Source organism: Micropterus dolomieu, unplaced genomic scaffold (assembly GCF_021292245.1).
Source record: "Micropterus dolomieu isolate WLL.071019.BEF.003 ecotype Adirondacks unplaced genomic scaffold, ASM2129224v1 scaffold_6, whole genome shotgun sequence".
Taxonomy (NCBI): domain Eukaryota; kingdom Metazoa; phylum Chordata; class Actinopteri; order Centrarchiformes; family Centrarchidae; genus Micropterus; species Micropterus dolomieu.
This window is the reverse complement of record NW_025744013.1, coordinates 36,063-63,903: the sequence shown is the minus strand read 5'-3', so window position 1 is coordinate 63,903 and position 27,841 is coordinate 36,063. Positions and strand designations below refer to the sequence as shown.

The window sequence follows — 27,841 nt, the reverse complement described above, 5'->3', positions numbered from 1 at the left end:
CACATAACTGGGAGCAATTGGAGTCTGAAAAGAGAGAGAGACACGTGAGCAAGAATACATTGCAGTGTACAGTGTGTGTGTAGATCTCAGGAATCGTGTCACTGGCTGATGGAAGACAAAGCCAACAAGAGGCCGGTGCCTCAGCCTCTTACAGCTCTTACTATAACAAAGGAGATCACATTAAGAAATGAAGATGGCAAACCTCTACAGGTGTCCGATCCCTCTGGAGGCCTATTGGCAGGAACGTTGGCCTTAGGCTTTTCTGTCACTGGTTCTGAGGAAGAAAAAGCCTCATCAAATGTTTGTGTTTTTCACCTGTAGCCAACTAGGCGACAAAAGCTACAAGCCATGACACCAGTTGGCCCTGAGTTACCATTTGGCAAGGTGTTTACAGATAAGCCTTGTGTATACCACGGTGACCTAGTCTGTTTGTCTCTCTGGCAGCAATCTGCTCCACAGCTGCCATAATAAGGTCATTTATCAGCCCTTTTGATATGATGCAACGTCTTTTGAAAACTCAAGCCCAAACAAATCTTAGTCAGGGACAAGGTTGTGCTAACAGTGCTAATAAAATTATACGTACCACTTTATAACAAGGTACCCTTTATAAAGGACTTACAAGTTCTATTAGGCATTAGTTTTGACTTTAAGACCCTTTATAAAGACCTTATTAGAAAGTGGTACCAAATGATATTGTGCTTGAAGTCATAGAATGTGTGCAAATGGTCAAGGACATTGATTGTTTTGAGTTACAGGCACCCAGTAGCCACTTTTTCATGATAAGACAGAGTGGAGCTAATCTAGACAACAGAACACTGAAAGCACAAGACTGTTTAGTTCCTTTACCTTTATCCTCTGTTGTGTTTTTCCCACAGCAGGTTTTAGCTGTGTATGCACACTGTCTCCCCAGCAACAAACCCCGGAGCTCGCAGCTCAAACCCCGGCTTGCTGCCATTATGCCGAGCGCACAACAGTCACAACACATCTAAACAGGAGGGTGAAAAAGAGAGAAAGGCAGTTGAAAAAGTGAAAAAATAGTTAAAATCTTACCTCAAATGTGATATGCTCAGAAAAAATACCCGCTATACATAGATTTATAAGGGGATAAGTGTATTGTCTATGTGAGTAACACTAAGAAGCCGTGTAAAGGTTGAAAAAATTGATATTTAGGAAGGAGGACAACCTTAGAGACTTGGGTTTCCCAGGGTTCTCCTTGGAAGAAGGGCCTCTCACAGGCCCCTTGCCCCCGGGCCATCTTGATGCCATTGTCACAGAGTTTGTCTTCTACTGCTGCTGTGCAGCACTGCTCCTGTGCAGTCCTGTCAAGAAACGGTAGACATTTAGCATAAATCATCATCCAGAAAAGAAATGTGAAGAAGCATGTGAAGAAATGCTGAATATTTACATTAGTTACAATCAATCAGCTGACTGTAAGTGGATTTATATTGTAATAAGTTGCATATTTACTTGCAACAATAAGTAACCTACCTTAGTTTAAAAGTAACTGCAAGCAGCTACATTGAAACTTTTCTCATATTTATTTCATTTTTAAAAAATTCCTCATGTCTCTATGGACAAAAAATCTGTCTCCAGTATCTTGCTCCCTGCCTTTCCTTGGCATCTGTTGCCTCCGCTGACCTCCATGTGTTGACCAGGTGTTCCTCTATTTCATCAATCACCACCGCCATGTTCTTATAGTCAAATGGGGCCCTTTATTGTTGAAAATGCTCCAGGGGGCCACTTAACGCCTGTACTTACTGTGTAGTTACCATGTGGGAATCCTCCCCTCCCCTGTAGGGGGATGGCTGTCTGAGGGCTTTGGTGATAATTTGGGGCTTGCATCCCCAGGGGTATTTCCTACTCTAAAAATATAAAATTTTCCCAGTAAAAAATTCCACATTTCAATATAGGTTGGACCCCCACTGAACTGCTGTACCCAAAGGGACATTTTTGTATAGGAGTTTCAAAACCACTTGATTAATAAATACAACAAACCTCATGCATTCCCTCTCCGAACCCTTCTGTACTAACCCTTACTCAGTCCTAGGGCCCCATTTTGAGGCCCTCTTCAGGACAGAGCTGGGTTTAAAGAAACCAGGTGTTGCTTACATGCAGGTGTAGGAAGAGAACTGGGGGAGAATTGTACAGTCATGTCCTCCCAAGGCCCGATCCCGCCCCTTCTCACAGCACTCTTGTATAGTAAGAGAGTGGATCTCTGTAGTGTTGGGATGATGGCACAAGGATTAGAAATAGACAGCGGAAGCATGCGGCACAGTAGAAAGATGAAAAAAAAACGCAAGGCTGCCACTGAGTGCCAGTGACTGACACAGATTTAATAAAAAGGGGTCTGCCTCGTGTGGACTATAAATTGTGCTATATAAATAAAGTTGCCTTGGCTTATGAGAAATACATGTTTAACATCTACAGTAGGATACCTCACATAAGTAATATAATATCCCTCTGAATAAACAAGTGTAGGTATAAAAAGTTGCTCACGGTCTTAAAATTAATTCAAATCCTGCATATCAGTGCCAAACGTGAGTTGCGTCCTTACCTTTTCCATGCAGAACTCCGGATAAAAAAAACAAAAGTAGACCTATTGTCCACTGTTCCATCGGACTCAGTTTGAAGTGTTTCCCCCCCTCTGATCCTATCAACGCTGCGGTCATATTAACTTATTGGGATGATCGGCGGATGAACTGCAGCAGTGGACTGCGTGTGTCTCCTCTGATGAGCGTCCCGTCAACAACGAGAACATCTCAGCCAAAGTCTGCGACGCAGACGTCGCCTAGAGATTTGGGGGCGGTGGGGGGGGAGGAGGGAGCCGCAGCCGCATTCCCTTCCGTTTTCCTAATCATCTCGTGACCTCTCGAATTAATCTTGGGACGCCTAGTGGGAGGTGAGCCCTCAGTTTGAAAACCCCTTCTCCAGGCTGCAAACAAATGTAGTTTATTCATGGTGCAGAATGTTGCATTATCTTTAAAAAAAAAAAAAAAAGAATAAACAGAAAAAAAAGATGACAATAGTGGAGGCAAAGCACAAGTCAGCTCTACATGTAACCCTGTTTATTACAAATATTGTAAATGCAGGTATTTTTTATGCTCAACATCACGGTCATTTACAGGTCCTGGGTATCCTCAATAAATAATAAAAAGGATGATTTTGGAGTACATAGTCTTTGTTGAAGTTAAATTGTCAGGTTTTTTACTCACTCTTTTCACCTCAAGTGAGTCGATTGCCATACAGGAGAGTTTAGTTCATACAAGCCTCTATCAATGGACTAATTGGGCGTCATTGCACACAATTTTCATTACTTTCAGTGAGGGGGGGAAACTATAACAGTAAGGCTGAGGCCCACTTTTATGTAAAAGTAATCTTCCTACAGACGAGCAAGCACACATTTTGGAAAACACATTGTCGTCAGAGGCTGATGATGAGGTGATAATCGTGTCTCTAAATTATCTAGGAGTGATAACAGTAAAGTCAATAAAGGTCTGGAGAATTGTTCTCCTGATAAAAACCATCAAGGCTGCTGTTAAGAAATCATTGTTGGGATTTGAGGGATAAGAGGCCAAAATCAGTCGCAATTCATTTTTGTTCTGAAGCAACCGAGCAGCACAATTCTTCGAGGGCTTGTTTAAATCAATGCAGTGCTGATAGACGTGGCACCTCCTTGTGTACAGACACTACAGTACATAAAGCGGTCCTATTTGTTGCATACATAGCATTAATACAATACTACTTAAAAGAAAATAAAACTATTCCAATAAAACATGATTTGTTTAGAGGCCAAATGGCTAGTACATGTGAGCTCAACTCTAAAAAACACAAAAAACAAAAGGCATTACTATTTATATTAAGACATCTTTCATGCATTGCTAATCCAAAATCTTATTTTCTTATTTTGATTGCAGCATTTGTTCCATCAGTTCGTGGCATTATTATGTACAAGTGGCAAGCAAGGTAACTGATGATAACTTACACATGAGTCTATCAACAAGGAATAACGTGTGCTTTTCAGTGTCGTCGTCCCAGAAAATAACCTTCTATGTTACAGTAAAATTGTAACCTCTTTCCAGCAAAAACACAAAGAGCTTATTTACTCCCTCCGTTGTGCATCTACCCCATGACTGCAACTAAGTCTATTCGGTATAGCAGTGCCCTTTTTTCCTATTGCAAATACAACATATTACAAAAAAGTCTGATTGCAGCAAATGCAGGTCCCCACTGGGGCCATTTCTGAGGAAGACTGAAATCATCCATCCTTTCTACATCCTTGTAATCGTTTTATCCCTCCTCTTCTTTGGCTGTGCCTGCAGGAGCTGACTCTTCCTGGGTTTCAGGTGGCTCTACTGTCTTGTCTGTAGGGAGCTGAGGGTTCTCCTCTTTCGGGGAGCTGGGAGCTTCACCATCTTTTGTTTCCCCATCAGCGGCTGAAGAGCTTCTCATCTCCTGCACAGGAGTGTTCTCGTCCTGCTCTACCTCCTCTGCAGGAGGCACGCCTCCCTCCGTGGCCGCTACCTTTCCGTCCATCTCCTTTTCACTTGAATCAGTCACCTTCTCCTCTGTTTCTGGCTTCTCTTCCTCTATAGGGCCTGTCGTTTCTTCCAGAGGAGGCAAGTCCTCTTCTACGGGGGGGATTCCTTCTCCTGCAGGACTCTGTGGTTTATCGTCTTCAACGGGAGCCATGCCTTTCTCCATCATCTCCTCCTCTTCTTCTTCATCTATCTCGTCCTCCAAAGGAGGGATCATCTGTTCCTCCCTCCCTCCGGGGAAGACCCTATCTGGGTAGACTTGTTTCAACTGTTCCTCAAAGTAGTCCTCCAAGTACAAGCCTGCACTCCCCACTTCTGAGGTCACCTGCATAATCAGAGCACAGAAATGAAAAGAAAATCTACTTAAAAAATACTTAAAAATAACTGATCTTTGTTGAAAACTCAACTGTAGCTCATGCAAATGATTGTTAATAAGCAGGAAATGTGTTATCTCATTAATAAAGAAATGTTATTGGGTAATTCACATTTTGGCAAGACATTCTATTAAACCGATGTTTACCTTGTAGTACTTTGCGCAGTTGAAAAATATGAGCCTGACGTCCGCGACAAACTCCTCTGGGCTACTGTAACATTCACCCTCCTTCAACTCCAGCTTCCTCTTCACTATTGACAAATCCATTGGAGTCTTGATCAGCTCTTTGTACCTTCTTGTCTCCTACATTTAAAAAACAGTCAAAGTTAAGCACTTAATACAAATGATTTGTCAAACCACTTTCAAACAAAATTTTTTATAATAAAACAACTACAACTCAACATGATCTTACATAAAACATGGCGTGTCTTTTCAAATTGGCTGAAAGATTTTAGAAAATATATTTGTTTCTGTTGGCAATATATCCCCCTTTCAATGTGAGCCAATTATGATGCAATAACATGAAAAGTAAAATGCACATTAGTGTAGTGGTGTTACTGTAACTCAGCAACCTTTTTCAAAATCACTAATTTTACCTTTACAGAAGTAGTAAACTAAAATCTATTAGAAATTATTCACCATGATCTCCTCTGAAATAATATAGTACAGCCTTCTCTTTTTATAGGGCATAAATATTACATCTACTAATGCCTTCTTTTCTAAAAACTAATAGACAACTTTTCACTATTTTTCTTTACTTTATTAACAAAAACTGTCAACTTACTGATGGAGAAGCAGGCTGCTGAAAATCCGTGCTGAAGTCATTGCAGAACAGACGTAGAAGCAACCTCTCACACCTCTGCATATTATGAAAAAGAGATCAGATGTGTATATATGTATGTATTATGAAAAGAAAATAGTCTTCCTCTAGGAGATGAAGCTTGTTTTGACTTTGGAAATAAACTGGAACACTTTTGTCCAAAACGCAAGAATGATCATATATAAAGAGAACGACCAGGCTTAAGTACTGAAGAATATGATTCACTGAAAGTTAAACAACAGCTAAGTGAACATACCCTTCTATCAACAGGTGGGAACCCTTCACAGACAGGGTCATCCTTGCTGTCACAGACGTACTCCATCTCAGGAGATACGACGTCTCGGCAGAATGAACAGAACCACTCGCCACTGTAGAGAAACATCAGGACAGGAAAAGCTGTTAGGACAGATGCATGGGTTGGCCATCTAGTGGTGAATATGATGAAATCTGCAAGCACTGTCTGTCCCTGTTGACAAGGCGGCTTAGTTTTGTCATGGATAACAGATTGCCAGAATCCCAATCATCAATATACATTTTTGCTCTGATTAATTCTTGTACAGTAATTAGACTTAGAATGATAATTATTACTTTTAAAAGTAACGTTACCCAACACTGTCCATGACAGACTCAGGATCAAAAAGTTCAAACTAAAAGTGAACCCAAGTGGAAGCCGCCACCACCACAATAATCTCTATAATAAATGTTGATCTAAACTTTAAATTATAAAAAATATTAAAGATGTTAATGTCCTAATATTTACTACAGTGGTTATGGCTATAAATACTCTGAATTTGGTAAGTAAAAAGTAGAATAAAATAATAATTTTCAATGACAAAATGGAAATGGTCTTCTGAGAAGCAACAATGACTTCGAATGTATTCACATTAATCGCATGGCAACCACAGTGCTGAGAGTCAATCTGTCTCTCACCTGGGGGACTCATTCAGAGTGGGAATGTGGCAGGCCAGATGAAAAACTTTGGGGCACTTGTCGCAACAGAGCAGCTCCCCCCCGTTCTGACAGACAGCACACCAGTCCTCATTAGGATCTTCCTCCGGCTCCGCTCTCTTTTCAGACTCCGGCTGCACTGCGGGCTGGGGACGCTGCTCTTTCGACTCTGATCCGGGGGCCGGGACTGGGGCAGACACCTTTTGCTGCTGCCGAGGCTTTGACTGAGCCCCGGTGCTGCTGTCCGGCAGGCTGGACCCTACACTGGACTGCACCTGTAGGCAAAGAAAACAACAGAGCAACCATTTAGGTAAACTGTTGCATCCATTAATGACCAATAATGGAATAAAATGTCCTGACTGATCTTGTAATACAATTTTTTTTGTACCTTTGTGGTATAGGCTACTGCAATTTTACACCAGAAGGTGGCAGAATTGAAGAAATGCCAGGTGCTCAGCTGTTGTGTTATTTCCCCACACCAAACAATTTGGCGTTGTGCACTTGAAGAAATTTGACAGTACCATTCTCAACACAAAGTGATGCTTGCCTTATCAGGAAATACATCACAAGAGTAAAAAACCCAGATATTAGGTCAGAACACCTTTAAAACAACAAATTCTGTGATTGGATCCCCCCCATCATAATCAGTGGTGGTGCAATTAAGTAAAAGTCAAAAAGTTTCTACTATACTAAAAAGTATTAAGGTCAACTTTATTTTTTTAATTTTAAAACTGATTTGGAACTCTTTTTGAATGCACTAATTTCACAAGGTCAGGCGAGATGAAGGAGATTCTTCATTCAATACGAATCACTTTACTCAGGATCTTTTGCAGCTTTTGTCACCTTCTGAAGGTGACTAATGGACGATCCTTGGACCAATCAGCATGCATGTTTGGTTACACGCATCTTTGCCTGATGACAAAAAGCCATTTGTAAATTTCAAATTCTACATGAAGCCTAGAGTTTACATTTCCAAACATGAAATCAGTGTCAAATGTTAGTGTTTTCACTAGGCTAACATAACACTAGTGCTGTCTCAATTTGTCACACTGGCAAGTTTGGCAGTACCTGGATGGTAAACTCATAACAGTCAAAATGTTGAGTGTAGAACGCTGGACCTTTCTCCCCATAAATGGTCGCCATCTTGGCTACACAGCAAAAGGGGAGGGAAGCTGCAGTGGTTGCGGTGAAAGTGTACGAACGGAAGTATCCGAATTAAAAACAGCATAACAGTTTTACAAATTTTGTATACTTGCCCACTTTTTTACATTACATTATCTCTCAAAATTATTACATCATCACTTATGAAGAAAAATTATCCCCCTGAAAGGTATTACATTATCAGTCAGGACATTTTATTATATTATTGGGTTTTATTAGTTTGGATCAAGTTAAGTGCAAATTTTATTACATTCTCAGGCGTTATTACATTTACAGGAAATTATTAATGTATTCTGTTGGTGGTACCATTTTAAGGTTAAATAAAAACAAAATATAACCAAATATTATTTTTCACAACACATTTAAACACATCTCCTTCTGCATGCAGCAATATATTGTCCCCAACACCTTATCGCCCACATGTCACAGCAAGTTTCAAGATATACTGGTCTGAATTAATTCTCTTACAAAGCGAACTTCATCCTCGTCCTCTGGTTCATCCTTTATGACGATAACGGGCCCAGGGGACGACCTTCTTCGTCGCTTGGCTGAGGGGGCAGGTGGAGGCTCAAAAGTCGGCTTCCAGGAAGAGGTCCTTCAACGAAAACATTGCCAGAGAGAGGAGAAGGGAAGATTGTGACCATTCTATTAGTTGCTTACATTAATTGGTTTTAAAAGAGAGCGTTTTTAAAGTTTGTCCTCTGAATCTCTTATGTCACGACTTACATGTTAAACAGCTCAGAGTGTATAGATTAAATATTAGGTATATACAGAGATGGATATTTGGAGGAATCCAGTTCTGGAACAATGTGCGAGTTTCATGGTGTAGTGATTCATAGATATGGTGAAAAATCCACAGTAGTTTAATTGTTGATGAAAAAGTTGATGATCACCAGTGAAATATGATCTTTTCTTACCCTGTGCTTCTGTCTGAAGAAGATGGTTTGGCCATCGGGGAGTTCTGCCTTGCTTGAACTTTAGAGAAGAAGAAAGAAAAAAACTTTAATGGTTTGGAAGTCATGATGAACAGCTTAACGTTAGGTCTTCACATCAGATAGGATCTTCAGGGTTGCTGCTACATCAGAGCAGCGATAATGACCTGTTATGTGATTAATCGCACTGGTTTTGTCTGCACTTGCTGAAGCGAGACTAGGAACGAAGCTGGGTTTGGGGATAGAGATGGTGATGGAGGGGACTGATCCACCTGGCTCACTCCTCTTCAGGAAGGAGGGCTCCGTTAGGCCCCGCTTTAGGAAACAAAAACAAAATAGGGTGTAAATTAATTAACAGCTCATAAAAGCTACACAAAACAAGCCCAAACAGCAATTTCAATTCAATTCAGCTTTATTGGCATGAATGTAAAGCTACAAATAAATGACAAAAGAACAATTAATTTCACACATTTCATTAAATAAGTAAACAGTTAAAGTGTGTGTTGTTGTGTGTTTAAAATATTACAGTAATAAAAAATATAGAATATAATAAAGTAAAAATAAATATTAAAAATTTAAATTAAATAAATGAACAGTAAACGCATGAATTCTCTTTTTAAGGTCAGATAACATTGTAATTTACTTTGTGTTTTGGTCGTTTCCTTCCAGTATTCAATATATTTTTCCTTTTGCTTGTTGATAATTTGTTTTTGTCAGCTTGAGTTGGTGTTGCTGTCCTGATGCTTTCTCTCTCTCTAGATTAGAACCATGCTCATGTGAGACTGCAAACCCTCTTCATTCTCCTCTCCTACCAACCTGGTGTAGTGACGTCTGTGTAGCTGCTCCAGCCGACAGAGGCTGTGGGTAGCGGGACGTACCCTGCAACACATCCATGGGTTTAGGAGGGAAGCTGGAGCTATGGATCAGATCTCTCAGAGACTAGATGTAGGAAAAAAAAATTTAAGTTGAAAGAATAGTGCAGGCTTTAAAATAAAAAAAAAAATAAATAAGCCAGTTTAGCACCGGCATAAAACAAATACCATTTCTGCTTTTATTTCTTTGTCAAACATTTTGTCAAAGACATTTATCAAGAAGCTGGAAAGGATTCAACATAATCCAGTAAATAAACCAACTTGAATCACTCCACTTTTCGAGGCAGAAGATAATCAAGTTTTATTTCAACTGTTTCAATAATATTCACATCAATGGAGCCTGGTGCGATTTAAAAAAAAGTGGGCAATGCAAGCGCTAAAAATGTTTTATTACAAGCGTAAGCAGTCTTTCTGGTATTTGACTTTTTGATAAGTGCCGTCTACAAAATCTTTCCATGTGACAAGCAGCCCATGTGTGGCACACATTCACCACACACCGACTCTTTCTACCTGCATGGAGATACCTGAGCAGGTGGGAATCCTGTGTTGTGCAGCATGGATGATGTGGGGCTTCTCGGGTTGGGGTGGGAGCCATATCTGCGTACCGGCTGTCCCAGGCTGGGGGGGCCTTGGGAAGGGGAGGTCCCTCCATGAATGGGTCTGGTTGGGGGTGGAGGGCCGGGGGGTCCTGGGAGCCTGACATTTTGGTACCAGGACCAGTGGTTGGGAGGGGGCTGTCTGTGGGGCTGCTGGGAAAGCTTGTCCACCTTAAAAAGCGCAATAAGAGATGTGAGTCAAATGAAAAATAAATGCATTTTATTTAGTTTTGTTGACAGTATTGAAACACTGAGTGAGTATAAAGATAGATTTAACAAATTTGAACATACCAATGGCGTTTTTTGCGCTTCTCTGTCTCAAAACAAAAGCAACCTGTCAGGGTACCAAACTTACCGACTGTGATACAAATCCTACCTGCATCTGGAGCTGAGCCAGCGTGCTCTGTCGCTGCTGAGCTGCTGTAAGTGCTGAGGCTGAGAGACCTCCAGTGTTTGCCTCTGGTCTGGGTCCTGCCTGGTGGTTGGTTATAGGCGGTCGACCCGGACCCCTTTCTACTACCAGAGAACCTGGAGACAATAACAATTTAACAATAAAATAAATCATGATGAATTGTTCCCCAGTCCTCCTAAAACCCAAATGTTGCAGCCAAAACCTAGTGCCTACATTACCCACAATGCAACTCCATCAGTCAGAGGTTCTTATGTGTTATGCTATAAGTGGCTGATGTAGCCTAGTGTAGCAAGTGTTTTAAAAACAAATAAAAAACGAGGTCATTTATGCTTAAAGATTAATGATAACTTTGCTGTTGGCCAAAAACACGCTCTTCCTGCCCACGTGAACTTCCGAAGGTACACAATGAGAGGTTACTTTGAGTCACAGGTTTGTTAGTCTGGCTCACAGGAAGTGGGTTGAGGGTGTAAGCCTGCCATTGGCCCCGTCTACTATCTTTTGACTCTATTTTGCAAGGGCACCGTCGTTGCATCCTGGACATTTGAAGATGACATCGTCAAATGTCTTGTTTTGTCAACAACCTAATGATATTCAGTTTACTGTCAGAGGAGCAAAGGAACCAGAAAATATTCACATTTAAGAAGCTGGAATCAGATCATTTTTCTTTAAAGAGGTGATATTATGCTCATTTTCAGGTTCATTCATTGTTGCAGCTCCTCTTTTCACCCTGTGTTAAATGCTTCGTTTTAGTTATGGAGTGATACATCTTGTCTCTAAATGATCTTTGTTGGGAGTTGCACGTCTGCAGTTCCTAGTTCAGGACTACAAGCTAATCAGAAGCAGAGAAGGGCAGGTCAGTGTGAAGCCGGTAAACAGGGCTTCGGTTCAGCTGTACCGCTTGGCAACAAAGACTGGAGCAAGAGTTTCAGAGTGGTTATTAATCTGTAACAATAGTATCTTTCAACCATAAAGTTTTAGATTAGCTCTGTCTCTACATCATAGTAACAACTTTATGTCTATTGACTGCCTGGAGGATAGCCAGTGTTTGGAAGGGAGAGGAGAGGTGTGCTGCAGCTCACTGTTTTTCCACCGGTGTTTTTGAGGGCATGTCGGAGTAGCCGCATGGCGAGCGTTATGAGGCACATTTAGCTTTCATCCCTGTGTCGTCACAGGGAGGAAAGGGAAGCGGCTAGACTACAAACGAGCTGTTTTCAAGAACTTCAGAGTAGTGTTTTCTGTGGGAGATGGGAACTCCCTTTGGGGTGGACTTTGGCGTTTTTTCACTTTGCAAACCTATTACATGCACAAAAAAGGTATATAACGCAATAAAGGAGAGGGGGAAAAGCCAAAAAGCAGAATACCACCTCTTTAAAAAATGACTCAAACTGATTATCCAAATGGTTGGCGATTACTCTTAAGTCAACAACTAATCACTTTTCCGATTAATCTTTGCAACTCTATGCTAGTCTTACCAAGGTCTACGTTCGTGGCCCAGAAACCAGAACGACACTGAAAGCGAACAGAACTCTGAGGGACGATGGAGGGATTACAGCTCGCTCTCATCAGGTAATGGATCTGAAAAAGGATCTAGAAGACAAAAAGACAGGGACATTTCAGGAGTTACTGTGGCCCTAAAAGTATTGTAGGATTTTATCAAATTATTATTGTAAAACATCAAAAGCAACATAAAGTACATGTAATAATTTACACGGTGAAGTCACTTACCAGTCTCTTGCAGTACAGGAGGGCTGTTCCACTATGGCTAGCTGTAGCCCATTTGGTAAAGTTGATGACATGGTCTAGGTGCCTGCTCAGAGAGTTGACATCCTCTTGCTGCTTTTTCAAACCCAACTCATGGTCCTTGGTCAGAGCCTAGGTGTAAATGTGTGCATTAACTCTCAGGAAAAAAAAAATAGGCTAACTGTCACAGAAACTATGCAGATTAAAAATACCTCAAGCTGGTTAACGAGAATCTTTCCCTTCCTGTTGATCTCCATAATCAAGTTACAGATGGACTTCTTTATTTCATTAGTTACAGCCTTGCGGTTTTCTTCAACTTGCTGAAGTCTGTGAGAATCAAAAGCAGAATATGAAAATGACGTATTTTAATGCCTCATAGAATTCACCATCAGTTTCAATATGCAGCTGATTTTTAATGGAATTAAAGTCTGGGAAATTTTTACATTTACTCTTCTGTCAAAATATTGCCAACACATATTTTTCTATCTAAAAAAAACACAGAAACTCTGAACAAGTTCAAGCTGTAGAGGATAACTTTACCCAGTGCGGATACAGCTGGAAACGTCCTCGATGGCCTTTCTTTTCTCTTGCAACTGCTGTGTCATGTTCTCCAGATACTGCCTGTGGTTCCTGTACGCATCCTCCAAAAACTGGTAGCTGGACACAAAGAATGTGTGCATTAATGACTAAAAGCTCATTTTTATGAAAACCGTTCTTGTTTTTTTTAGACCCTGTTCAATTTAATCTATCCTACCTACATTGATAACTGGGTATTCTTGTTCGCAAACAGAGATTGGCGCTTTAAATCAATATTTATGGAGGTTACATCGGACAATATGCAATTTCTACTGTGTGTGTGGGGTGGGGGGGTCGGGGTGTTCGGCCTACTTGTGATCCTTGTGCTTCAGCAGCTGACAGTCTCGACAGGTGAGTCGGTCACACGTCTCACAAAACAGCTTCAGTGGCTCCTGCTTGTGGATGTCACAAAACACAGGCTTCTGCGTGGAAATACCTACTGCTTCTGGGATACAAACACAGGAAGAGAGAATAGAAATTTAAAGTCAGTTTATGTCACCTTAAATTTTTGATTAGTTTGTTAATACACCTATACTACTATCATTGTCATGACTCACATCCTGCCTGAACAATTTGTCCGTACTACTCGCGACTCTGGACTCCTTTAAAAGTAAGTTTTACATACTTGTACTTTGAGGTTGTTCATTTTAGGTTAATGTATTACTGAGAAATTGCTGTTTTCCTGCTAAGTACGACACACACTACCTGGGGACATCTCCTCCTTCTGGCGTATGGTGTGATCCCTGGTGAACTTGACCCTTTGGTGCGCCTCAACACATGTCACACACAGAAACTCCACACACTCCACGCAGTAACCTGTTGCCTCAGTGTTGTCATCGCAGCTCATACACAGCTATCGAAGACAAAAAAAAAAAAAATAAAAAAAAATTAAGAACAAATTAAAAGGAAGACGAGCAAATAACAACAAACTGTTGTAAGGTGTAAGGCTCGGGGTAGCAAAGTGATGCCAAACCTGGGTGGTTTTCTCTACGGTGCTGCTCGGTACCTCAGCGGAGTCTTTGACAAAGAAATTATCCAACACGTCCATCTCCCAGCATTCCTGTCTGCACTCTGGACACCGAATGGCACCCACTGGAGCAAGAGACCAGATCCACTGTTGAAGGTGTCAGCTCACAACTACTTATATGACTATTGTTTCAAAGAAACACAGAGCTGGGTGACACTTAGCCATAACACTATATCATATGGTATGAAGACAGAGATACATGATAGGCAGCTACAGTATGGACTTGCTGCTTTGAGACTAGGATGTTTTGTTTAACTGGTCTTAAAGGCCGCGTTTCAGTTAAATTACACACTTTCATGACTTTGTCTTTTCCTGCTGAGTGACATCAACAATGAATGTCTCCACCTGTCTGGTCATTATATGCACATTAATAATGCTGTGTGACTATATTCTGACAGCAACACCAAACTACTGTCACATTATATGAATGTCAAAACATCCTGAGGTTTTGCATTGTGCACAGCATCCAGCCCCACACATGTGCTTCACAGGTTCAACAGTTACATGACTAAGCTTAACCTAAAATTTAATTACTTACATATTAGCTACTGGCTAACCCAACCTGCTTCAGCTTTGTTATCACAATCTGCCACAGTTAAAATAAATTACAGCTCTGTCAGATATATAAAGCCACTATTCTCACGTGATTTGTTGTTGTCAACTTGTCCTTGCGAGTCACGCCTCGGGTCAGAGCTCCTGAAGGGAGCAGGGAGACACCTCTTGCAGAAAGAGTGAAGACACGGCAGGAGTTTGGGCTCTCTGTTATGGAAGCTCAACTTGCAGATCGGACAAGTGTCCATCAGCCCGAAAGTGCCTTGCTGCTTCAACCTCTCTTCCTCGGCCGGCAAACTTTCTGCCTCGTTCTCCACGATGATGACAATGTCGTCGTTGTCAACATTTTCGGCATTTTCATCCATTTTCTCTGCAGCTACCCGAGCCTTCCAGGCAACCAATCAATTTAACGTTAGCGGTGCGATTGGAAACAAAGGATAGCCTATAATTTCCCTGACTTAACAAGCCAGATAGGCAATATAAATAATATTATGCATTACAACATGAAATGCATACTCATTTCACCCCTACAAGACGGTTTTAAAGCGTGCTATCACAGCTTTGAAGTGTTCTTATTCTTTCCGTTTTGGAAGCTAAATTAGCTACGTAGCCTATTTTAATTGCACATATGCTAGAGACAATACAACTCCCCGGTTTGTGGAGGTTCTTACTTAAACAGGCGAAAGATAACAGCGCACACTCATTAATGAATTAACATTACACTACATACACAGCATTTGGAAGCTCATATGTCCACTGGAAAGGCGACCATCTGAGACTTCTTTGCTCAAAACACCATACCATTTATTACCCAGACTGCACCTCGGTAATTTAAAGCTACAGTGCCACGTTGGGCCACACTACATTCTGTGGAGGGCAACTTTAAATTTGATATTTTCAACCATTGGTCACTAACCTATGATAAATAACGAGCCCCGGAGTCAAAATGGTAATTATTAAATCTCCTTGTTTACGTGTGAATGTGTTAGGCAATGCTGTTGTATCACTCTCGCAGTTATTTGCCCGTTTGTACGGGAGGCTGCCCTTTGCGTTACCTGGGAGGAGTCTCTGCTGTAGAAGTGTATTAGGACAAGCCACACAACTTATATTGAATGGTTTAGTTAGCCTGAGGTTTGAGTAAAAACAAAAGCAGCAGCACTGGGAAAGTTTGGACTAATTCTTTGATGAACATGGACTTGACAGCTGAGAGTCACTCCATTCCTCTGAGTGATGGAAACAGGATACCTTTGATAGGACTGGGAACTTATGGGGATCCCCATACGGTAAGACACACTATTCAGCCAGACTGCTTACATGGCATTAACTAATAACTGACCTGCATGTCACACATACAGTTTAAAGATTTACATATTTATTATTTATTCACTCATAAAGTGTGTCTTCTGATAGACCCCTAAAGGAACTGCATATGAATCAGTCAAAGTGGCTATTGAAACAGGATATAGACACCTCGATGGGGCTTTGATCTATTTCAATGAACACGAGGTGGGACAAGCAATAAGGGAGAAAATTGCTGATGGAACTGTGAAGAGAGAGGACATCTTCTACTGTGGAAAGGTCTGCAAAGTTTGCTTGTTTGTGTAGATCTTTTGGCAGTTGACCAGTGAACCTTTCCCAACAACAACCTTCATGGCTACAAAGTGAATGTTACACAACAACTAACACCTTTTCCTTTGCACTAATTATGCAGTTATGGAACACATTCCACCCCCCACAATTGGTACGACCTGCTTTAGAGAAAACCTTGAAGACCTTACAGCTGGATTATGTCGACCTCTATATTGTAGAAATGCCAACAGCCTTCAAGGTATAGGCCTACATGTATTTAATGTCATATCAAAAAAAATGCATCTGTTGAAATGGGGAAAACAGAATTACATTTGTTCTCCCTCACTTATTATTTTCTGAAGCCAGGAGATACATTTTACCCCAAAGATGAGAATGGGAAGTGGATTTATCACGAGACAGATCTCTGTGCTACGTGGGAGGTGAGACTACAGTCTACTGTCCATTCAAAAATAGAATTTTGTTTATTTAATTAACTCATTTCTTTACAACATTGACTAAATGATTCGTGGCGAAAATCAGCTGTCCCTTTTCTCTCCAGGGAAATCTACAAAGCCTTTCCTCTTACAACCATATTAATTCCAGCCTTCGTACTGCTTAGTCCATTTTACATGCAGATAAAAATAGATTATACTGGCTGTTCATTATAGACGTGCTTAAAGTCAGCAACTTTACCATACCAGGTTCAAAGTCTAACATATTGCTTTCTGGCTTCGCCCTTTTTACACCTTGGACAGGCTTTAGAGGCTTGCAAAGACGCTGGGCTAGTAAAATCTCTTGGAGTATCCAACTTCAACAAGCGACAACTGGAGTTGATCCTTAACAAACCGGGGCTGAAACACAAACCTGTGTCAAACCAGGTACTGACAATGCACCGCTGTTCTAGAAATAAGACAAATGACATCAAACTTTAGATTATATTTAAAAAAAAGAAACTGCTGTCAAACAGAATAAAATGTCCCTAGTCAGCAACTTAGTAGCCTATTACGCTAAATAGATACTAACAAAACTGTAAAGATGCACTTATGAAAACTGGCTTGGTACATAAACGTTTACTGCATTCACATGATCCTCGGACAGTCCCATTTCCCGAGTTGGGAAGTAGTTTTTCTGACTAAGGTGTGTTCATGAACTTTAACTGGTAATGTGGAAACAACATGGACATTTTATATAGAGCCTGGGTGATGGGTGGTTATGTATGATTGAAACATGTGTATTGAAATAGTTAGAAGATCAGTGATTTTGTTCCAGATTTGTTGCTGCACCAGTATATTCCCTAAAACCAACCCTGTTGTTGTTCCTGCTTGAGGGGGCATTCAAGTGAATTTTCCCAGTTATATTTTTTCCTATTATTCTGACACCACATGAATGCAGGGTTATACTAACCTTCGAACCAGAGGGACCTGCATGCTCATTAGGGCATGAAATGTGCAACACGTTTGACCTACATGTATGACATTTTTGTGGCAGATGATATCCAGACCTACAAAAAGCCTCTTAAGCTACGTTCAGACTGCAGGCCAAAGTGACCCAAATCCGATTTATTTGCCCATATGTGACTCACATCTGATCCTTTTTATGAAAGTGTGAACAGGCCAAGTCACATGGAATCTGATCTTTTCCAGTTCGGAATTGGGCCACTTCCATATTTGGTCCAAATCCGATACATATCGGATCTTTTTAAATGCGACCTCAGTCTGGACACTCAGGTCTGCTGTAGACGGAGCCGCGCTGAACGAAAAAGCTCCACAAAAAGCCATTATTAAACATGTAGCCCTCTTCCTTCTCTACCTCGCTATTATCTGCTCACAAATCCCCTTTCTTATACCTGAAATTCACCGGACCGGAGCTCTCTTCTGAGTTATGTGCATGCTACCTGTCCGAGCGGACAGAGTGGGGAGAGAGAGAGAGAGAGAGAGAGAGGGAGTGAGTGAGAGACAGTAGAGAGACAGAGAGAAACCGTAAAGAAAAGAACAGAAAGTTGTGAACACTTGTTATAATTCCGGAGAAATGTGACCCGTGAGAGGACAATGAAAAACGCGAGTCTCCCGCGAGCTAACCGGAGCAAACCTCTGTTGCTCCTTGTTTACTTCTGCGGCCGGCATCAGCGTGTTGCGTGTGACCTTGTGTTATTCTTCTGCGCATGCGGGTCAGTTCACACTGGAGTCTAATATGGGCCACATTTAAACTATAATGTGAACTGTCCAACAAAAAAAAAAATCGGATCTGGGGGGAAAAAATCGGAATTGAGCATTAAGGCCTGCAGTCTGAACTTAGCCTTAGAGCGATGCCCTAAACCCAACAGGAAGTCAGCTATTTTGAATTATTGGTCATTTTTGGTGATTTACAGATTTTGAACTTTAGCGTCACCTACTGGCAATAGGAAATGTCAAGTTTTTGCTGTGATGACTACAGGTTGGCCACACCCACATGCGTCTGGCTCCCTCCCATTCAGACAGATCTCCATCTGTTAAGGATCCGGTTGGATCACAACTGTTTATCTAATATGGGGCGGTCTTGATATAAAACCACAGTCTATGTATAAAACTGTAAAGAGGAGGACCTTTTTGGCCTTTGAGGCAATTCCGTAAACAACCAAGATGGCTGCTAACAAACACCATTTGTGCTTTTTTAAAAAACACAGGTTGAATGTCATCCCTATTTCACTCAGCCGAAGTTGCTTGAGTTCTGCCGGCAGAATGATATTGTCATTGTGGGATACAGCCCCTTGGGGACATCTAGAGATGCATCCTGGTAGGGAAGAGAAATTCCAAGTGATTCACTTCGAGTGGAGCTATTAAAGACATGATGTTCTTTGAGTAATTTGCATGCATAAGCACTTATAAAGTTGGCATTTCACTGTGAAAATAGAATTTGCTTAGTACTAAGTACTAACATTTTAACAGGGTAAACCTAAAATCCCCCCCACTGTTGGAAGATGAGCTACTTGTATCAATTGCTAAAAAGTATAACAAGACTGCAGCACAGGTGGCCTTGAGGTTCAACGTGCAGAGAGGAGTGGTGGTCATCCCAAAGAGCTTCACCCCTATTCGTATCAAGGAGAACTTTCAGGTTTGTTTGTATGGCATCAGTTTAGGCAGGGTATTATGGAACATCCAAAGGGACAGAACTGAATGAAAGAATAAATAAATAAATGGAGAAATAAATGCAAGAAAGAATGAATGAATAAAAGAATAAATAAATAAATGGGGAAATATATCAAAGAAAGAATGAATGAATAAAAGAAAAAATAAATAAATGCAGAAATATATCAAAGAATGAATAAAAGAATAAATAAATAAATGCAGAAATATATCAAAGAAAGAATGAATGAATAAAAGAATAAATATATACATTTGCTTTTGCCTTTCCCCAAGGAGACCTATTGTCATTGCTTTTCCCTTAAGAGACCTATTGTCATTGCTTTTCCCTTAGAGACCTATTGTCATTGCTTTTTCCTTCCTCTTCCTTAACTGTCAATCAACGTGTTGTGGCCCACCCACTAAGTCCAACTAATCACTCAGAAGTATTTCTCTCCATGATCAGAGATGTATAAAGGTTTGATACACACTCTATACCAGTTGGTGGCGGTAACGCACCAATTCGTTGTTTGCCAACTGACAATAAAAGCACAAGGAAGAAGAAGAAGAAGAAGAAGAAGAAGTTGCTAATGTTAGACAGAACCAGCACATGTCAATGTGATCTAAATGCAGAAGTCCATTTACCGGAGATAACTGTAAGAGAGAGAGGGAGAGGGCGGAGAGGCAGAGGTGTTGGAGGTGCAGTCAGGGCAAGGAGAGGCAGAGGACCTACCTAGAGTGATGGCTCAATATAGGACGAAGAAAGAGTGGAAGCCCTCCAAAGGAACACGAGGGCTGTTACCGAGGTTTGTATTTATAAGGTTGTTATAACATTATTATATTCTGACCTGTTTGCACTTTATGACAAACCCCAGCATGCAGTGATAACGTAGCAGCTCTGTGCACATGTACCCCTGGTACTGTAATGTTAGATAGTAGTAACATGTCATTTACTGGGCAACAATGATTATATGAAGCCATATTATACAAGTTGAGCAAACACTGGCCAGCCTGCAAACCCTAATATGCAGTACCATGTTGCCAACATAATGTCATGCAACTTATAAAGCCTTATTTTATCAGAATCACAAATTCTTTGATACCCGAGGGGAAATTCTTGGTCACAATTGCTAAGCTTGCATGTCAATTAAATATAAAAATTATAAAATCTAAATCTAAATAAAGGTAATGTGGACATGTAAAGTAATTTACAGCATCAACAGAAGTGTAATGATAAATAGTAGTATTGCATTAAATATTTATAGTAATAATGAATACCGGTATATTTCATTTGGAATGGATACAATCTTAAAAACAACATCGAGACAGAGTAACCAGAGTATTGAAGCAGAGAATACTGCATATTGAGTATTTTTCCCTGTGTTCTCTTTCTTCAGACTTCTTCAAGAGATGACTCTTGAAGAACACAGAGCTCTCCACCCTTTTGCTGGAGAGGCAGTCAGGCCTGGTCTTTGATGCCTTGATGATGCATCAGCGCAGACATGGTGCCCCACCTTCTGCCGGAGTGCCTACTGCCACACTTCTCCCAGTACTGCCTTGAACAGGCAGTACTGGGAGAAGTGTGGCAGTAGGCCTTGAACAGGCAGTACCGGGAGGACATTATGGCATTAGGCAACATCAGGGAGCCTGGGGATGACAACAGGGAGTACCGCTATGGTGCCTATAGACACTTCATGTATTGGCAACATGGAGCTTTAGGCCAGGGAGACCAACTTGTCGTCCCTAGTTGTTGTGTTTGGAGGATTAGAGATAAGTTCCCTGATCCTCAAGAACACTACACGGGTTTTATTCCTGGACTGTGAATTTCCTTCCAGGCCCTCTGGCATGGTCATACAGTTTCACACAAATACTCACAAACCTGCCTCAGCATTATCAAGGCATCAAACAAATGTACATAGTTAACATTTGATTTATTATTACATTTCTATATATATTTATTCATATTTCTCCCCTCTTTATTTAAATTTGATGTATGTTTTATAGTTATATAGTGTTATAGTTGTTCAACTGCAGTTCTATGGTATCGAAAAAATAAAAAGGTAAGAAATAGAAGCACATGGTGTTTTTATTCTCATTATATACATTTGAACATGTGTTTAGAATTTCAAACTTTGCTATAACATTTCCAATACCAATTTTAGTTATTTATATTTACATAATAGGGGACAGCTGTAGCCTTACTTATCATTACTGTTCAAATTGTAAACTGTAATTTAGGCTACCTACTGAAAATAATATGCGCTGGTCACAGTGGACTTAGCAAACGTGTAAAAATTGGAAAAACATGAAGTAACCACTGGAGGAGGGTAGGAACAGAATTTAATGTTAATGTAATGTAAATTTTTCTTTTTGAAGAGTAAAAGCTATGACTTTGTCAGTGAACTGAAGTTCTTTCCCTCGTGATCCTGCCTGACAAGTACCAGGACACATGCAAGGTAATCTCCTATGGGGATCCTTCCACATCAGATGCTGGTTGGAATAACGGTCCTGTTGAAGACAGTGCAATGAAATATAGTTACAGACTATATTGTAATGTAAATATCATTCAGTGACATGTAATATGGTACAACATAGGCAACAAATTTGTGTAACTTACCTAGACCTCTTCTGACTTGTCTCTGCAAAAAGTCTGATGTGGCTGGTGCAGGTACGGTGGGCACCAAACCAAGCTGTCTGGGGTCATCTGGGAGAAGGCTCCTCCTTCTAGGTATCCCCACTCCACTTGTGAGTCTGTTCTTCACAATCCTTCTTTGCAACTCGGAAATGTATCTGTAGGTTTTTTTCAGATTTCAAGACATATACGCTGTATCTTCTACCGTTCTTCTTATACAATCTTTTGAAACTGAAATTACACAAATTACAACCATTTAATATCAGTTTGTAAGTAGAACAAGAGAAAACCTTGAGTGTAAAGACAATCAATTGCATATAAAACATGGGCTGAATATTGTACTATGAATGGGAATATTATACAAGTGTAAAACGTACATCTCTTTGCCGTCCAACGTTTTCATTTGTAGCATGTCTAAATGAGCTATTTTAATAAATTTATGAGAATTAATACCCAATTATGAATTTTAATATTCAAAAATACATTAATCCATAAAAAGCTCTCGTTTCGAGAAAGAAGGGGCACCACCGGAGTTTTTATTATCCTAGAGTCTCCGGACCTCTACCTAGCTTTTAATAATTATACAATTATTCACCAGTGATCAGTTAGTTAATAATCACTCAGTTATTTTAAATCAGTCAGTCAGTCTCATATCTAAAGGGTCAATTCTCTTGGCAGGGACGTAGAAATAGGCAACACACACAATTTCTTGATTAGAGTGAATTTATTAACTAACTAAAGCGATATAAAGGGTGGTTAAATACATCAGGGAAAATAAACAATGGCTAAACAATGAGAATGGAGGTTCGATTGTGGGAAGCATTTGACTCATACGGCAACTAACGAATGCAATTAGATGATAACTCGGTTAAATTTGTCTAGGGGTATAAAGATTCCATATGCTGGACTAAAGAAAAATGGATTAGCAACTATTGGACGTCACTGATCACAGAATGTAGGGTTTTTAGGGTTTCCTGCCCCCCCTATGAGTCAATGTTGCAGAACCTGTCTCGTAGCTGGAGAAACAGCAGCAGCCTCAATAAATGAAGTGCTACATGACTGTAATACATTACTGTACTGTAATCCACAAAGTGTTACATCTTTGTAGGGTTTGCTCATCTTGCCTAATAAATTGAACATCCCAAAAACTATCACATCTACTGCAAGTATGATCACCGACAGACAACATGGAAAACGTTATGTTCTGTTATGTGTTATCGTAATACTGTTAGCAGTAAAAATAAATGTTTTCCCCCAGGGCAGTAAAGATTTAGCTTGCTAATCTGAGCCACCATGCACCATGCAATGTTTTTTAGCTAATTGTAATAATCAGCTGATTGTCTCACAAACACAAAAGACACATTTCTGTTCACTAAACAAAGCCGAAGAGCTGGAGAACAACCTTCGAAATAACAATCCAACTAACGTTACATATTTCTTCTAACAGGGTAGTAAAAGTTTAGCTGGTTAATATGAACTGTTAGCTGTAGGCTAACTTACGGTTTTGCGGTCAATAATACTAATCAGCTGATTGTCTCACGAACGTAACCGGCACATTTATCCCCACATAGCAAAGCCATAACACAGCGAGGGAGAAGAACCACATGAAACTATCCAACTACATATTTTACACCACTGACAAGGGAAAAGTCACTTCTCACGGTGTCTATGGCTAGCTTCTGTCTAATGCTAACATTATCAAACAACAGTTTTCATTTGCAATGCTAAAGTTGGAATACCTTACCTGTCCATCACAAAACAGGCAACTTCGGTGTCGCTTTGAAAACATTTTTCCCTCATTAGACCCTTCCATCTGGGAAAAGCCACACCGATGTTTACCCGTGATTTCTGCCTGCGTCGCTCCCGTATAAGTCTGGTTTCAACATGCTTTCGCTTCTTCAAAGCAGATTCACCCTCTGTCGGCTCTTGTGCTAAATAATAGCTGTGGTCCTCCATTTGTCCAAAATTCCACTACTAATAAAGGAGAGCTTCTACTACTACCTAACGTTAGTAGTTAGAAACGTACAACTTCTTCTTGCTCTTGCTCCTACTTCTTCTGGTGCTACTTCTTCTTTTGCTTCTCTTTCAAGGTAGTGACGAAACGCGCTCTGCAGCGCTGTTTGTTTGCTGTAGGCTACGGTAGAAACGTGAAAATGATGACACAATATGCCGACCTCCACAGCAGGGTGTGCTTTGTGTATGTAGATGTAAATAGCTCATTCTAAGGTAATAAAAACATAAGGGTTCATTATGCAAGGGGTTTTATACACCACTGAAAACATAGTTATGGATATTATATTGCATTTCTGTCAATAGATCCTCAGATATATTATACACTGAACCTTTAACTAGTAACTATAGGCTATTTATGTTATATTAAGTTGTTGCAATTAAACTGCCATCCTTTTAATTAACACCTAAAACACTGCTGAGGGTGCAACTGTGTGTACAGTTAGCCATGGTTTACGTTCACTTTCGGTGTCATGCACCACCATGCACCTGGAACGCTTTGATGTGGGAAGTCGGAAGTTTCAACTGGGAAATATCCCAGTTCCGACCGGTCTTGACCGCAGCATAACTCCTTCTAAAGTTTCTACCAATCATAACACTCTTCCAGGGACAGCATATCCACACTGAAGATAGGTACCAGTCATTGGCTGCTCGACCTGACTTAGTGGGCGGGCCACGGGACGTTGATTGACAGTTAAGGAAGAGGAAGGAAAAAGCAATACACGTAGGTCTCTAAGGGAAAAGCAATGACAATAGGTCTCCTTGGGGAAAGGCAAAAGCAAATGTATGTATTTATTCTTTTATTCATTCATTCTTTCTTTGATATATTTCCGCATTTATTTATTTATTCTTTTATTAATTCATTCTTTCTTGCATTTATTTCCCCATTTATTTATTTATTCTTTCATTCAGTTCTGTCACTTTGGATGTTCCATAGTGTATAGCCTGCAAAAGAACAACTTCAAAAACAGGAAATGTGTTGCAATTGATCTGTTTTTTTACACTGCAGATATTCGACTTCTCTCTTGCTGAGGCTGAGATGAAGGCAATTGAGAGACTGAACAAGAATATTCGTTTTGTTGAGCTTCTCATGTGAGTATAGTGTGTAGGTGTGTGACTGATGTTCTGTTACTGTATTAAATAAATTATTACTATTTATTTTTATTGTTTGAACAGGTGGTCTGATCATCCAGAGTATCCATTTCATGATGACTATTAGACGCCACAGTCTTCATCTGAATTTGTTCAAATAATTTGGCTTATTCACTTTGTTGCTTTTACAATGTTTTGTGCTTTAACTGGAAAATATGTTGATAGACCTTTTATTGTAGACGACATTTCATTCTGATATGCTTTGTTTGATGTGAATTTATTCAAGAATCTGATAACTTCAATAAAATCGTTTCGTTTTAGAGCAGAGGATGGTGTAGTATTGTGTGTTTGTAAACGGTTCTAGAAACATTAGAAATAGTTAAACTGACCATAATTGTTGGAATAAATCAATATTTATAAATATGACATTTTAAATTGAGCTGTAAAATCAAGTTAGATCATGTATTTATGGAATAAATATATTGTCTATAATATTGTAATTTTGTATTACCATATCTGAATCTGAGTGAAAACACTTGTGTGTGAATGAGTAAAAACGTTTTGATCAAATTAATTTAAATGCTTGAATGTGTAAAAATATCTGTAAATAAATTTAAGTTTTCAATCCATAAGATCTGTAGCAGTGCATGGCATTTTGTTAATAACTTACATTGTTCTTTCTTTATTTTCTGAAGCCAGGAGATACATTTGAACCCAAAGATGAGAATGGGAAGTACATTTATTATGAGACTGATCTCTGTGCTACGTGACTACAGTCTACTGTCCATTCAAGAATAGAACGTTTTGCTGATTTGGTAACTCATTTACAGGTGCTGGTCATATAATTAGAATATCATCAAAAAGTTGATTTATTTCAGTAATTCCATTCAAAAAGTGAAACTTATTTCACGGATATTAACGGATATTATATTCATTCATTACAACACACAGACTGATATATTTCAAATGTTTATTTCATTTAATTGTGATGATTAAAACTGACAACTAATGAAAATCCCAAATACAGTATCTCTGAAAATTAGAATATTACTTAAGACCAATACAAAAAAAGGATTTTTAGAAATGTTGGCCAACTGAAAAGTATGAACATGAAAAGTATGAGCATGTACAGCACTCAATACTTAGTTGGGGCTCCTTTTGCCTGAATTACTGCAGCAATGCGGCGTGGCATGGAGTCGATCAGTCTGTGGCACTGCTCAGGTGTTACGAGAGCCCAGGTTGCTCTGATAGTGGCCTTCAGCTCTTCTGCATTGTTGGGTCTGGCATATCGCATCTTCCTCTTCACAATACCCCATAGATTTTCTATAGGGTTAAGGTCAGGCGAGTTTGCTGGCCAATTAAGAACAGGGATACCATGGTCCTTAAACCAGGTACTGGTAGCTTTGGCACTGTGTGCAGGTGCCAAGTCCTGATGGAAAATGAAATCTGCATCTCGATAAAGTTGGTCAGCAGCAGGAAGCATGAAGTGCTCTAAAACTTCCTGGTAGACAGCTACGTTGACCTTGGACCTGTGGCACCTGGTGTCTTCAATATCGAACCTTTTCACAATATTTTAATTTTCTGAGATACTGATTTTGGGGTTTTCATTAGTTGTCAGTTATAATCATCAAAATTAAAAGGAATGAACACTTGAAATATATCAGTCTGTGTGGAATGAATGTATACATTATACAAGTTTCACTTTTTGAATGGAATTACTGAAATAAATCAACTTTTTGATGATATTCTAATTATATGACCAGCACCTGTATTTACAACATTGACTAAAAAAATCACCGGTCCCTATACTCTCCAGTGAAATCTACGAAGCCTTTCCACTTACAACCCTATTAGTTTCAGCCTTCCTACGGCTTACTATTGCTATGTCCATGAAAAAGACAGATAATCATCATTCATAATTAATCATAGGCATATGTGTATAAGGTCAGGAACCTGACACTACAACGTTCAAAGTCTAGCTTTCTGGCTTCGCTCTTTTTACACCTTGGACAGGCTTTGGAGTCTTGCAAAGACGCTGGGCTAGTAAAATCTCTTGGAGTATCCAAATTCAACAAGTGACAGCTGGAGTTGATCCTTAACAAACCAGGGCTGAAACACAAACCTGTGTCAAACCAGGTACTGATAATGCACCGCTGTTCTAGAAATAAGGCAAATGACATCAAACTTTGGATTTATTTTATTGTAAGAAGACAAGAAAATGACCTTAGTCAGTGACTTGGTGTTATGCTAACCAGAAAAAGCAAAAGATGCCCTTAAGAAAACTGGCTTTAGTATATAAATGTTGACTAACATTAGCCTAGGAACCTGACAAACCTGTGAGCTCATGTTTTATTTGCTTGGACAAAGGGTGCAAACTATTGGGAGCCAGGGGGAGCATAGCTCCCCTTTATAAGACATGATCTCCCCTAAAAATATGATTTGTGAAATTTTGGGGGGTCTCTAAAATATTGACAGTGTGCTTTTTTGCCATTAATTTCTATATTTCTGTATCATCATGGATCGTCAGGCTTCATCCAGCCAGAGGCAACGATCACCGACCATCTGCAGCACACCCTGTCGCTCAATGATCTCCTGGCCCTGGCCCTGTGGGTTCCAGCGTGTTGCTAGTATGACTGACGCGCTGTGAACGGTTCGTGATCATTCCCTCTGGCTGAATGAATTTTATGCATGATCCATGCACAAGTGCATCTTGGGGCTCTCCGCAAAGCCACGCAACTTTCTAAATTCTTCCCTGTCGGGGAGAAAAGAAAGGTCAGGTCGAAATACAGCAGCAGCTGTACTGCAGCTGTTGTGTGAAGCATAATTGTAGCAAAATGGCTACATATAATAATAATTACTATTATAATACTAAGACAAACAATGCCTGATACTTTCA

General features: G+C 40.0%; 3 protein-coding genes across 4 annotated transcripts in view; 1 reads left to right on the top strand and 2 right to left on the bottom strand.

Annotated features, from left to right (window-relative positions):
• Positions 1-2,755, bottom strand: part of LOC123967079 (fibulin-1-like) — a gene marked incomplete at its 3' end in the record, with an annotated part of 4,466 nt that extends 1,711 nt beyond the window's left edge. Inside the window, exons 1-6 of the mRNA XM_046043095.1 lie at positions 2,555-2,755; positions 2,110-2,215; positions 1,184-1,319; positions 847-985; positions 203-274; positions 1-24 (exon numbers count right to left, since the gene is read on the bottom strand). The exon at positions 1-24 is cut by the window's left edge and continues 66 nt beyond it. Coding sequence (XP_045899051.1) covers positions 1-24; positions 203-274; positions 847-985; positions 1,184-1,319; positions 2,110-2,215; positions 2,555-2,669 — 592 coding nt within the window. The remainder of the gene's footprint in view (positions 25-202; positions 275-846; positions 986-1,183; positions 1,320-2,109; positions 2,216-2,554) is intronic.
• A 288-nt stretch (positions 2,756-3,043) lies between these two features.
• On the bottom strand, positions 3,044-15,387 carry trim24 (tripartite motif containing 24). 2 transcript variants are annotated; one of them, XM_046043102.1, is made up of 20 exons: positions 15,275-15,387; positions 14,636-14,930; positions 13,939-14,057; positions 13,671-13,818; positions 13,278-13,410; positions 12,930-13,046; positions 12,602-12,716; positions 12,375-12,521; positions 12,122-12,236; positions 10,614-10,765; positions 10,166-10,408; positions 9,586-9,708; positions 8,937-9,084; positions 8,755-8,812; positions 8,306-8,432; positions 6,659-6,951; positions 5,985-6,096; positions 5,693-5,767; positions 5,056-5,211; positions 3,044-4,860 (listed from the first exon to the last, which is right to left on the bottom strand). In XM_046043102.1, exons 2-20 carry the CDS (start codon positions 14,907-14,909, stop codon positions 4,288-4,290), a joined length of 3,228 nt encoding a protein of 1,075 aa, XP_045899058.1. In that variant the 5' UTR covers positions 14,910-14,930; positions 15,275-15,387; the 3' UTR covers positions 3,044-4,287. The 2 variants fall into 2 exon arrangements, with proteins under 2 accessions (XP_045899058.1, XP_045899059.1); XM_046043103.1 differs by having other exon boundaries at positions 13,278-13,407; positions 14,636-15,363.
• LOC123967084 (aldo-keto reductase family 1 member D1-like) lies at positions 14,747-25,505 on the top strand. The gene is made up of 10 exons (XM_046043104.1): positions 14,747-15,493; positions 15,748-15,827; positions 15,955-16,122; positions 16,256-16,372; positions 16,476-16,553; positions 16,869-16,991; positions 18,776-18,885; positions 19,038-19,203; positions 24,863-24,945; positions 25,030-25,505. The coding sequence occupies exons 1-10, from the start codon at positions 15,463-15,465 to the stop codon at positions 25,070-25,072; spliced, it is 999 nt and encodes a 332-aa protein (XP_045899060.1). The 5' UTR covers positions 14,747-15,462; the 3' UTR covers positions 25,073-25,505.
• Positions 25,506-27,841: the final 2,336 nt, after the last annotated feature.